Raw genomic sequence first — 13,848 nt, 5'->3', positions numbered from 1 at the left:
ACCATAACAGCAGTAGGGACACGCACTTCACAGGCCTTCTGGATCCGGTTTAAATTCAACTAAGCTTTTTTTCACATCTGAATTCCTGATGCGTCAGATGTTAAATAAAGTTTTGTTGAATTTTAACCGCATCCAGACGGTATGTGAAGTACATGTCCTTTTACGGTGGTTTGCAATGGGTTCGAACCGAGCCCCCAAACCACTGTCAGAGAGCAGTGAATGACCCTAATATAGAGTTGTATGTGGGGTGTACGAAGCTGAGGCTTTGGGTCGAGAGCACCTGAACCACAAGATATATATGGTGAGCGTATGGGAAATCTGGATTGTAGAATGAATAGATGGAGCAGATGCCATTGTAACTCACCATAGTTAACAAAATGCCCCAAAAGTATATTTTGAAGTTTTGAAACACCTAATTGTTTTGTCATAGTGACCCACCAAAGAAGCAGTGGGTTATAAGCCTATAAGATGTTAGATGTTACTAGTCTTTAAATGTATATTTTTCTTTTTTCTTGTAGTTTGCTGCCAAGTCTTTCCCCCTGTGCATGCGTCAGCTGCACAAGTCTTTGAGAGAAAACCATCATTTGCGTCATGGAGGACGTATGCAATATGGACTGTTTCTCAAGGGTATTGGCCTGACACTAGAACAGGCTTTACAGTTCTGGAGGCTGGAATTTACAAAGGGGAAAGTAGACTCCGAAAAAGTATGTCTATGTAAAAATATTTTTACTTACTATTTATATTCACTTAATTTTGTAGTTAAGTTTGAAGATTCTTTCACATTTCAAAGTTTATTTTCTTACAGGTACACAGTTAAAGGGGAACTATCGTGAAAATTTAAATTTAATATAAGCTTACAATGTAATTATTGTGTTGTGTGTTTGTCTGTGAATAGGGATGTCCAGTTGTGTGGCTGTAATGTTTGGCTGTAAAAAAAAAATGATGATATTGGTTGTTTGGATAAAGATGATGGAAAATATCTATTAAACATGCTATCCTAGAAATAGGTGTCTTTTCATCCATTAACCTAAAGCCATAACGATGATGATTTTTGTTTTAGGTAGTCAATAATTTAATAAACCGACATATCTTGTATCAGAGTTTATCTTTTGAACCCCATCTCATGGCGTATGACCGTTTTTAATCTTTAACTTTAAGGATACGACTTCGATTCGAAGGATTTTAATCCATCGATTGATTTTTCTTCGACCAAAAAAAGGTAGCAAAACATTGACTTCGGTAGGTTTTAGGTGGCGAACTAGGGGGTCGAAGTTTTTTTTATTCTATTCCTTCACTCGAGCTAAGTAAATGGGCCCCTTAGTGTTACAGCCATGCTGAGGCAAAAAGGAAGAAAAAAGCTATAGTGGCTTCTCAAAAAAGAAATGTGGTAGACACCCTTGGAATAATTATCTACTTTTATAATGAGAAAAGGGAGCAGCCAGTCTGAAATGAGCTCTGTAAGTTGCGAGAAATGCAGGAAATACAAAGTTTAAATGGGAGAAGAGAATGATAAATTTTTAATAGTGAAATATGCAGTTGGAGAATGAAGTCACACTAACAACTGTGGACCACTTTGCTGAATATTCTATGCAGTGGAGGCTATGAATTAAAAATCAAGGCTGCTACAAGAGCATTTTTTAGTGTTTTTTTTTTTTTTTAGAACAAGTTTGTATGGCAAAATATCCAGGTTATTTCAAGAGGGGTTATTTGACTTTTGCTGGCGCAGTATATACAGTATTATAAATTATTTTTCTATGTAAGGTATCTGTAATAAAAATACTGCTGGCTAATAGAAAAAAAGAGGGTGCTGATTAAACAGGAGCCAGTAAAGAATAGATCAAAAATGTATCCATTTGAGGCAGATGGTTAGACAGATGAATATAAAAGCCAATGGGCTAAGAATTCTGATTACCCAGCACGAGAACAGATGTGACAAGAATGAGACAACAATGCAGCATTTGGTGTTAATATACAACATAAAGTGGCATGTTACTGTTACTAGGCACACCAGGTTCTGGGTGTGGTTAAAGGAGAAAGTGACCACAAGTAGCTAAGTCACATTAGTTGTTTGAAAGCAGAGGCCATCAGTTCACAAAAAAACAGTTCTAAAAGGGTAAATAATAGGAACTAACCGTAGGTATACAAACACCAATCAGCCATGTCCTCACAGCAGCTAGGACAGGGCTAGGCAACCCGCGGCTCCGGAGCCTCATGCGGCTCTTCATTCTGCTTGCTGCGGCTCGGTCTTACGGCTTTACCTGTAAAGTCGTCTATACAGCCCTCACACATGCTGGCAGCTTCTTGAGTGTTCAACTGTGGTAAGTTAAAGGTTAGCTTACCACGGTCGCACACTCAGGAAGCCACCAGCAGGTACAAGGGCTGTATAGATGTCAGATCAAAGAGAAACTCGGAACATATCAATACAAATCCGGGACTGCGGGTTGGGCTGTCAAAAGCAGAACTGTCCCACTCAAAACATACAGTTGGGAGGTATGTACAAACAGAAGTGGCAGTGTGTATGTTTAGGCTTAAACACTGAATGGCCTTATACAGATGTCCCAGGGGTAACAGGCAAGGCCGAGCCGCTGCAAGATGATTCATCATGGTCCTTAACGTGGTCACACACTCAAGACGAGAGGAAAGATCAGCATGGAGCTTCAGAAACAGAAGTCACATTAAACAGATGAGAACTAGCATTTAATAAGGCTATTCATTGTTTAATTTATTTCAAAGTAGGCATACACATGCACACTGCACTTTTTTTTGTTCATACCTCCCAACAGTCCCGTCTTTAGCAGGACCGTCCCGCTTTTGACAGCTCAACCCGCAGTCCCGGATTTGTATTGATATGTCCCGAATTTCTCTTTGATCTGCTGCACTGAACTGCCAGAAAAAGATGCAAGGTTTCTAACTTAATTGGCTTTTGGCATATAGCCCAGAATACATGCTTTAAGATACCTTTGTAACAGTTTTAGATAAAGTCACAAGTTAAAGGACAATTCACCTTCATTAGCAAAACTCTAATAAAACATAAAAACCACAGAAATGTGTTCAAGCTCTCATAACCTGCCAAATTTTGTAAAACGGACATAGTAATTGGGGGTGTGGTCACAAAAATGTGTGTGTGATCAACAAAATGTTGCTACGCGCAGCAAATCTTTTTGTCCCTCTTTCTGTTTCCAAAATTTTAAGAGGTATGATTTGTTGTATTCTGTTTTTGTAACAGTTAAAAAAAGGTTACAACTTTTAAGTTTATAAGTGGTTATATTTTGCGGCTTTAGTTGAAGAGGGGGCAACATTACTCTTTTGATACAAAAGGTTGCTGACCCCTGAGCTAGAAGATTCATATGCATAGAAATAGAAGCTCAGTACCAACTTTATTATTAGAGTAACATGTAAGATGCTTGTAGAACTTTACTACCACTGCTTCTTGTGCTGGGGTCCTATATTTGTGTGACCCAGGCAATTTCTGTGCATTGTGTGTATGTTGTGTATATGTGAATTGTGCACTGCATATTCTTGTCAGTACTATATAAATACAATATAATACAGGTATGGGACCTGTTATCCAGAATGCTTGGGACCTTGGGTTTTCAGGATAAGATGTTTTTTTCCGTAATTTGGAAATTCATATTTTGATTCTGCTAAATATAATTTAAACATGAAATAAACCCAAAAGTATTTTTACCACAAATAAGCATAAATTATATCTTAGTTGGGATCAAGTACAAGTTACAGTTTTGTTATTACAGAGAAAAATGAAATGTTTTTGATTTGTTTACTTAAGAATGGCTTGGATGATTTTTTGGACAGACATAATATCAAAGGCTATTGTGATACAGAACTCTATATAGTTAGTATAGATAAGGGTATATATAATTTATGTGAAGAAGGTAGGAAGGGGGTGTGTGTATGGATGCTGGGTTTTCATTTGGAGGGGTTGAACTTGATGGACTTTGTCTTTTTTCAACCCGATTTAACTATGTAACTATGTAACTATGTAACTATGTATACCCCCAAAATGAATTCTGAAGCAACAGTTTATATCAAATTATGTCGCATATCAGTTTGGTAAGATTCTTTAAGTAAATATTGCCCTTTTACTTCTTTTACTTTTGCCTTGAACCACCATTTTGTGATGATTTCTGTGCTGCCTCAGCGATCACCTGACAAGAAATACTGTAGCTCTAACAGGGAGAAGCGTGGAAGCAAAAGACAGAACTCTGTCCGTTAATTGACTCATGTGACCTAGCATGTTTGGTATGTTTGTGTGCACTGTGAATGGTAGGATCCCAGGGGGCAGCCCTTATTTTTTTAAAATGCCAATTTTCTATTTATGATTACCCAATGGCACATAGTACTAAAAAAGTATATTATTATGAAAAATGGTTTATTTACATGAAGCAGGATTTTACATATGAGCTGTTTCAAGCAATATATTTTTTATAGAGACCTGCATTTTTCAAGGGGTATAGTTTTCCTTTAAAATGGAGTCTATGGGAGATGATCTTCCCGTAATTCTGAACTATGAATAACTGGCTTCCTAATAATGGATCCCATACCTGTAATAAAGAGATGAACAAAGGGCTAATGAGTGGTATGGCAGAATACTGTGATATTTATTCATCCTTTACTTGATATCCATATGTACAATATATTAATTCTAATTTCCGCTTTTCTCTTTGATCTATGCTGTCCGGTCTGATTGTTCTACGCTGCATTTTATAACATTGTATGCCCTTGAATCTTTCCACCCTTTTTCCAGGTATTTAGGTTTTAATTTTATTCCTAGTCACAACACAATGTATATTTTAGTTTTCATTCCAAAAATGCTGAACTGTCCTCCCTACCTGACCCCTCCAATATACTTATATGCATTTAGTGCTGTGGAGCAGAAATCCTGTAAATGCTGTGCAGCAGACCTCGGCACATTTAAAGCTTGCAAATTATGGTTAGAACCAATGAAAAAATAGAATGCAAGTGAGAAAAGTAGTTGTCCAATGTTGAAAATAAGTTATGTGAAGGTGATCTGCCCCATAAAGTTTTAGAGGCTTGTCTTACTTTAAAAGATGTGTTTAGTCTCCCGCTTTCTATTCAGTGCTTTTGCTGGCTGTAAATGATATATTCATAAGCATGGAAGTATCCCATCTGTTCTTGCAGACTATGGCTGTTCTGTTCTCAGCGTAATCATTTGTACAGCTCATTAGATTATGGAATAATTTCAGTGTATGATATAAACAAGTGAATAAAGGGATAACCACTTTGAGACAAATCCAGACATTCAATGGATATCTTTACTTCCAGGATCACAGGTTGTCTAGCCGGTCAATTAATATAGAAATTAGTTTTCCCTTAGCCATAAACACTAAAACGATTATTTTGATGTGCCACTTATCAAAGGTGTGACATACAAAACATTATATTTTAAGAGATGACACTTTTATGAAAAAACTTTATGAAAGGTTCTGATTTGAATCACATTAAAGTATTCCTACTTTAACATTTTGCCAAGATAATAGCTGGAAAAACAGGAGCAAAATATGTTCTCGAAGTCCAGTTGCCAACAGAAGCGGAGTCATGAACTGTTGGTAAAGAATGAATTGTAGTTCTGGAAAGCTAAATGAAACTTCCCTTCTAAAATAGTATTTTAGCAGCTTTGATGGGCTCACTTTGTGCTCACTACAAACAGTTGGAAATGTATTCCCTTCCATTTAGGAATAAATAATGCAGAATGAATGTTTTGATCAGTATCCATCAGTTTGCAGATGGTACAATATCTAGTTCCAGTTAACCCTCAATTCCAGCATTATACCTTTTTATATTAAAATCACAGTATTTTTTTATTTGCCTTTTCGTTTTCATCAAATAGAAATGTTTCGAGAAACGTTTGTTGTGTTTATAGTCCATTGTACCATTGTGTTTTTTCTCCCCCCCCCCCGAATAAGCCCTTACCTCAGACAAATGTCATTTTTGATCTTGCAGAAGGATTAAATTCAGCTGAATGCAACTAAATGAGTGGCAAAAAGCGATTTTTAATGTTTTTGTATTAGCTGAAAAATAAAATAAGGTCTAATCTTTTTGTGTTATAGTGATTTTATAATCGATTTCTGTATAAACCTATGGATAATATTTGTGGATATTTTAAAGATTTAGGCAGAAAATGTTGTAAAAGAATTGTAATGAAATGACCAGTGAAAGACTTAAAAGTTCTGCAGGAGATATTCGTGATGTGTAAATAATAATTATCATAATAAAGGCACAGTGTGACATAAACGTAGAACATTTTTTAAAATTAAATAGGTTGTGCAAAATAAAAAATGTTTCTAATATAGTTTGTTTGCCAAAAATGTAATAAAGGCTGGAGTGAGCTTTCACTTGGCCACATGGGACATATATGTTCAGTGAGTTTGCTTTTGAATCTGAGCTGAATGTGGAGGATCAATTGCAAAGAGTTGTGGCCCCCTTCGAGTTGCTGATTGGTTACTGCCTGGAAATCAAGAGAACTGCAAAGTGGGAAGTTATGTTAGACATCCAGTCATTCCAGCCTATATATATTACATTTTTGCTTAACTAACTATATTAGAAGCATTTTTTATTTTGCACAGACTATCTATTTACCCAATTTTAATTTTTATACTGAACAATTCCTTTAAACTGCGTATACCATATGTGCAGTGACAATGACCCAATTTGATGATGATTGATGCTTTTTTTTTAAGCATTGTAAATGTTAACCTTGCAAATAAATTCACACTTTTTTTTATTTTTTTTTAGTTTGACAAGGTATATGCCTATTCTATTCGTCATAACTATGGTAAAGAAGGGAAGAGGACCGATTATACACCTTACAGTTGCATGAAGGTTATTTTATCCAATCCACCCAGTCAAGGAGACTATCATGGTGAGGACAATCTGTAGATCAATGCAGTGTTGCATTTTGCAGTTATCATGGTATATGGTACAGGTATTGGACCTGTTATCCAGAATGCTTGGGACCTGGGGTTTTCCGGATAACTTATCTTTCCATAATTTGGATCTTCATACCGTCTACTAGAAAATCGTGTAAACATGAAATTAACCAAATACAGTAAGCTGGTTTTGCTTCCAATAAGGATTAATTATATCTTAGTTTGGATCAAGTACAAGGTACAGTTTCATTATTACAGAGAAAAAGGAAATCATTTTTAAAAATTTGGATTTGGATAAAATGGAGTATACTGTAGACTGCCTTTCCGTAATTCAGAGCTTTCTGCATAACAGGTTTCCGGATAACAAATCCCATACATGTATAGTTATTACTGGTGAATTGTTAAGGCTTACCAGACACAATGTATAATATACACAAAAAGCTGTTGAATATGGTCTTAGAGTGAAATAGCACTTTCTCTCCTTTTTATTCTGTTTGAAATATGTGGTTTTCAGAAGCTTATTGAATGCAAAAACTGAATGTTTCCAGTTAAATTATAAATGATATGAAAATAAAATACCGGCAAATGTGATTAACTGAAATGTTTTAAGAGGGAAGGCAAGGTGAAATGGAGTGGCTTCTAAAATATCAGGTACCCCCTCAATTATTCCATTCACTTACCTACTAAGCACTAGCCTTTGAGTACTGCTTGGTAACACTGGTTTTCCAAATACCCACTGTCACTCTTGGATGAGCACATGTGCTGTACAGAACTTTTTCCAGTGTTTCTGTATACTCTCCTAAAACTGACAAAGATGCCTGGACAAATAAATGAAGATGTAGGGATGGTACTTGGCAAAGAGTAACCTGTGCTGGTGTCTTTTTTTTGATGAAGTTGATCACCATGCCAGGTTAGTAGATAAGTACAAGAATCACTCTTGATAGCTAATAACGTGGCGCCTTCAGTTATATTATTTTCCTGTTCAATCACATTCACCTTTCATTTTTGAAACATGCAGTGGAAAGTGTGATTAGCAAGTTTGCCTTCTGCTTGAATTTCCATTAGGCTGCAGTAGGACACAACCACCATCTATGATTCATGGTGAAAAGAATGTTAATGGTTTTACAAATATATATGCATAACCATCACTAAATGGGTATAGATCTAAGCCTCCTGCAGGATATTCTCCAGAAATCCTGTATCTCTACCTGCAGAATTTGTGCAAAAGGCAGTTATTTTGTTAGATTTAGTTTGTATTGGAATCAGTTATTTGAGTGAGCTCTAATCCATCTGCTAGGACAGGGAGCCCCCCTATAAGATACATTGGATCATTCATTTGACACCCAACTGCTGCATGAAGACATAATGAAGAGAAACAGATGCTGAGAGAGGAATAGTGAAGATAAACTTGATTAATTCAGAAACAAAGCAGAATTTTAAATTGATTGTATTTACAAAGTTTCTTACTTCAGTAAGAGGAAGCTTATATTAAATATTAATTTCTGTGATTGTTCCCCTAAATGTAAAATTGTGTTCCTTTAAGAAACAGTCAGGTTCAATAGTTGCAGTTATAAATACAAGTACTAGTTATGAATGTATACAAATCGAGTGTTTATTGGTTTATTAGCCTAGAATTCTAATTAAAAAGTTATACTTTATTTTTTGTGAAGGGATGGATTGCCATGGGAATAGCTGTCTGTCTGTAAGCACAGTGGTCAGGTCTCTAATTCTCCTGCCACAAACCTTTAGAAGTCTTTCAAAGCAATTTTCTCTGAGCTAGTTTAATTTACTTAGAAGGAAATTGTTAGAATGGACAGGTATCTTTTCATCTGTAGCAAGAGATATAGAAGTTTGTTTTCAGCACTAAACGTGTAAACCATTGTGCAGGGCTGCAACTAGAGTGTAACCAAAAAATGTATACAAAGACGAGATTCCCTGCTTTCACCCATTATCCCTACCCCTATTATATTAAAGGGATACTGTCATGATTTTATGGTGTAGTTTTTAGTTCTGAATTAGATTATTTATACTGCAAATAATTCACTCTGCCATTTAAAATGTTATTACTGAACCAACAAGTTTTTATATATTATTTAGTTTAATATTGGTTTGTAGGCAGCTATCTCAGGTCTTTTTACCTGACAGAATCCCTTTAAGGAAAATGTCTTAATGTCCGTAAAAGATGGATAATGGATGAGAATGAGAGGATCAGGAGAAAAGAGAGAGTCTTGCCTTTACATGTTAGAAGTAGAATTATTTATGAATGAAGAATTTCTCTGGATCTTACAACATGTATGTCTTTACTATTTCTCCCCTTTTAAACTGTCCTTGTAGTCTGCTCTATAACAGGGAGACACGTTTAAGGGCTGAAACCAAAAACAAGAGCACCAGCACAATCAGGTTTTCATTCTTGCTTGTTAAATAGAATTGTTGTGGCTGATTTTGTGTTTTAATTTAGTAACAAATTTGTTCCTAGGAAGCAAATGTTGACTTGTTCCATGTAAAATGCTCCCTGGAAATCTTTAATCTGTAATGCTCTAATAACCAGCAAAGACATATTTTGGAAACAATTCCACAGTTATGAGCTTGAACAATTTTTTTTTATCGTTATTAGATTTTTAGGCACCGAACAATAATTGAACCACTCTAGATAGTGGCAATAATGTTTATGATTCTTGGTTTTGTTTAAATATATTTATTTATATGGTTTCTCACAACCTCTGCCTCTGATAGGTTGCCCATTTCGACACAGTGATCCTGAGCTCCTAAAACAGAAGTTGCAATCATTTAAAGTTCCTTCTTCAGGGATAAACCAGGTATCATTGCTATAATTTCTAGGTATTAAATGAAATACTTAGCTATGCTATGGTAAAAACTCTGGCTGCTTCCAAGGTTATCTGGCAACTGACCCATGTTTCTGCCTATGACAGTCACATAGTTTAATAGGTTGAAATAGTATACCTGTCTATTAAATGCAACAGCATCACTGACCAACACTAGACAAAAAAAAAAAAACACTTTTGGCAGCCCAGTAAAAACGATTCTGTATTGTATATTTCTGTATAGTATATTTCTGTTTCAAATGTGCCACTGATAGAACATATATGGCTCAGTCTGTATTAAGCTTGCATTTACCACAGGAATCTAAGCTCACAATACACAGGGATGAAACACTCTTGTACTGCAAGTCAGTGATGGTCTGAGGTACACTGTAGGCTTAAACGACCATTGTCTCTCAAAACAAATCGAACGATCTAACTGTAGTATAAATTCTGCTTCCTTAAATAAATTGAAAGCATGCATGCAAATAGGAACATACATGATGGCAGAATTAGTCATGCTTGTCAATGCTGGTGGAACCCAGGGAGAATAGTAGCGGATTGAAGTTTTCTCCACCTGCGTATTTGGGTGACATAAACCTTACAGTTAACCCTTATTTCAGGATTTAGAAACCCAAACATATCCACAAGCACTGTGCATTTTTAGATTTACCGGTAACGAAACTTGAAAATGTATTTGTTTCCAGAACTGTTTTTATTCAATGTATTATGGCTGTGAAGGATCTCATTCATGGTATGTATATAGTAATAATCAGATCTAATGGACTTGATGTATATATTTTTTTTTCTTGAAGACGATTCGCTAGTCATCCAAATTTCTCAATTCAGAATGACTTTTACAAAGAGTTAAATATGCTGCAATCTTGTTCCAATCAGCATAATCTGTAATCTAGTATAACCAGCATGGGGTCATAGACCTCATGGAGGTAATGTGTTTTATTGTATTAGCATGATTGGAGCAGGACAGAACTTAACCCAGATCAAGTGTGTTCCTTTTTGGACTTGCCTGAGTACCACCTATTTCAAGTACAAGGATAAATTCTACAGGCATAAGCATTACTGCGTCATGGCTCTGGGTACTTTGAAAGTAATCCCACCCAGTCATTGGTTCAGATAAGTGGATGACACCTGGGTTAAGATACACACAAAAGGTACAGACTTTAACTGAACACATTAACACAGGGGACCACAACATCAAGTTTACACATGAAGATATACAAGGTAACGCCCTCGCTACTTGGTAAGAGTCAGAAGGTGGAAAGCTGGAAATAGAGGTCTACAGGAAACCATCCCACACAGACCAGTACCTGCTGTTTGAATCCCACCATCCACTAGATCACAAACTGGGAGTTATCAGAACTTTATACCACAGAGCAGATAAGATCCCCACCAGCACATAGGCTAAGGTGAAAGAGTGGAACATCTCAGAGGGGCCCTTAAAACCTATGGCTATCGATATCGGGCCTTTGTTAAAACTGGGAAAAAGATAGAAAACATTATCAAAACTACCAGTGAAGACCTCATCCCGGCCTAAGTGTAAAAATAAAAACTGGGTAAATAGGCTGTTCAAAATAAAAAAATCTTTCTAATATAGTCATTTAGCCAGAAATCTAAACTATAAAGGCTGAAGTGAACGACGTCTGACATAGAGCAGAACCCAACTTCCTGCTTTGCAGCTATCGAACTCTTAAGGTGACCATAGACGTTAAGATTTTTAAAAGCTCTTTTCGTTATCGTAAGACAAAGCTTATCCTGAAACAATAGCTTAAATGTAGTGTGCATCAACTAAAATTACCATTTCAAAAGATATTGTCTAGTTGAAGCTAGAAAAACTGTAGGTAGCTGGCTACTTGTCCCTGAAAACAGTTGGACGATGGATACATTTCACTGGTAACGTTGAAAAATTTACAACCTGACCAATCGTTTTTCTGACCGATGACGACTGAAAAACTGTTAGCTGCACGATTTTTCGGTGTCCGCAAACCTCACAATAATCTGACGGATTTGTTCAATTGCACTAAAATTGGTTGTTAGGGAGAGAAAAATCTTAACGTATATGATCACCTTAAGTTAGTCGGCAACTTTAAGGGGGGGTCACATGAGATATAACTGTTCAGTGAGTTTGCTTTTGATTCTTGGTATGCAGGTCAGATTCAAAAGCAAATGGTTATGACCTGTTTGCCCCCCCCCCCCAAGTCACTGGTTACAGCCTGGCAACCAATCAGTGGAAAGCAAGAGAGCTGCAAAGCAGGAACTGGTGTTCTGGCTGTTATATTAGCCATCCAGTCACTCCAGCCTTTATACATTACATTTTTGGTTTATTTATGCATTGAAAACATTTTTAATTTGGCACAGCCTATATAGCCGGTTTTAATGTTTACACTGGACAATTCCTTTAAACCCAGTGAGGAGTGCTCTGACTTGTATGTGGGAGGAACTGAACAACCATTACACAAACGTATGGCGCAGCATAGAAGAGCTCTCTTGGTCAGGACTCCACAGTTTACTTACACCTAAAGGAAACAGAACATATGTTTAAAGACTGCCAAGTTCACGTTCTGGACAGGGAGGAGAACTGGTTCAAAAGAGGCGTCAAAGAAGCTGTGATGTAGTGAACTTAGATTTTTTTTGTTAATGTTTATTAACTTTGCTGGTCAGTAATTATATATAGCTATGTATACAATCTGGGTATAGAGTTTGTATATGTATGTGTTAAAAGTGGAACTTTGCAGCAGTATTATTTTTGGTTAACAAACAGGCCTACTTTGTTTGCAGCATGTAAATGGTGCTGAAACAGTAGCATGTTGGAAGCTTTGTTTGCTACATGGGAATGTAAAAGTGTGTGTCAGGAGCTCTCCGCAGATGGCGGCAGGAGCGTGATGTCGGCACACCCGCAATAGCGCGAAAATTCTAAATAAGAAGACGCCAGGGTCACTGGTTCAATGCCCGACTATAGGATTTGCTATTGCAATTCCTAGAGTGGTTCTATATGAATTTCAACTATATTCCTGGACTTTTGACCTTGCCTGGACCTTTGATTTTGAATCCTTGCTGCCTGCCTATTTTAATACTGCCTTAATTCTGACTACGATTACTCCTAATCCCTTTTGGTTACAACGAACTTGGACTTGACCCTAGAGCTGCCTCCGTGCTTGGAGCAGTTGACTGTGTGCATGGAAAATTTTGCTTTTATAAATAAAATTTGATTCTACAACGTTTCATGAATCATTTATCTAGAGCTCTCAGAGAAGCCACTTTCTAACGAGATGGGCAGCCTCTATGAATTAATATTTATAGGGTAGATGCTGATCACCTGGTGGCAGCATGGAGTGGTCTGGCAGCTATAAAAGGCTGCAGACTGAATTAATTGGGAGTCCGCGTTAAGTTCTGGAGCTTCAGGTGTGTGCTTGCAGGGTTACTGCTGAAAGTGTGTACTGCACTGTCACAAATACAAATTCTGCATTTGCTTAAAAATGAAGCACATATTTTCCACTGAAGATCTGCCTGGCTACTGAACTTACACACATCTATTGACAGAAACCATTTATGTGATAATGGAAAAACCAACTTTGAATGGGGGGGGAGGGTGCAACATCATGCCAATACAATCAACTCCTTATAGCAATGAGGTGTCTGACCCCATGCTAGTTATTTTAAACAGATTATACTCTGATTGGTCAAGATTCCTGGGTTTTCAACTTCAGAAACATCTTCATACAAGTCATTCTGTATTAAGGAAGCCATTCGGATGAATCGTATGCAAGAAACAAAAAATACACAGCAAGTTCATTTGATCTGACTTATTACTATGGATACTGAATGTATTATTTATCAATAAAATTACAGCAATCTCTAAAGTAGGGAACGGGGATTTGTCACTTGCTGTATCTGACATGAAAAAGCTTGCTTTTGAGTAAATGTCACAATGCTTTAGCTGTTCTCTCAGAGAGGTTATCGCCTCTTAGCAGCAATTTCATGTGTATTATAAGCTGGCAAATATGTATTTTGATTGTTATAGGGAACCTGTGAAGGGCTGTTGGCTCTACACCTTAAAGGTCAACCAGTATTGTGTTTAGTTGATAAGATAGTTGTTAGTTTAT

General features: G+C 36.7%; 1 protein-coding gene across 1 annotated transcript in view; it reads left to right on the top strand.

The window, feature by feature from the left end:
* Positions 1-13,848, top strand: part of prim2.S (DNA primase subunit 2 S homeolog) — a 53,227-nt gene that overhangs the window by 35,808 nt on the left and 3,571 nt on the right. Inside the window, exons 10-12 of the mRNA XM_018265526.2 lie at positions 519-704; positions 6,775-6,901; positions 9,642-9,724. Coding sequence (XP_018121015.1) covers positions 519-704; positions 6,775-6,901; positions 9,642-9,724 — 396 coding nt within the window. The remainder of the gene's footprint in view (positions 1-518; positions 705-6,774; positions 6,902-9,641; positions 9,725-13,848) is intronic.

Source organism: Xenopus laevis, chromosome 5S (genome assembly GCF_017654675.1).
Source record: "Xenopus laevis strain J_2021 chromosome 5S, Xenopus_laevis_v10.1, whole genome shotgun sequence".
NCBI lineage: Eukaryota > Metazoa > Chordata > Amphibia > Anura > Pipidae > Xenopus > Xenopus laevis.
Note: the sequence above shows the minus strand (reverse complement) of the source record. Positions and strands in the feature narration are given on the sequence as shown.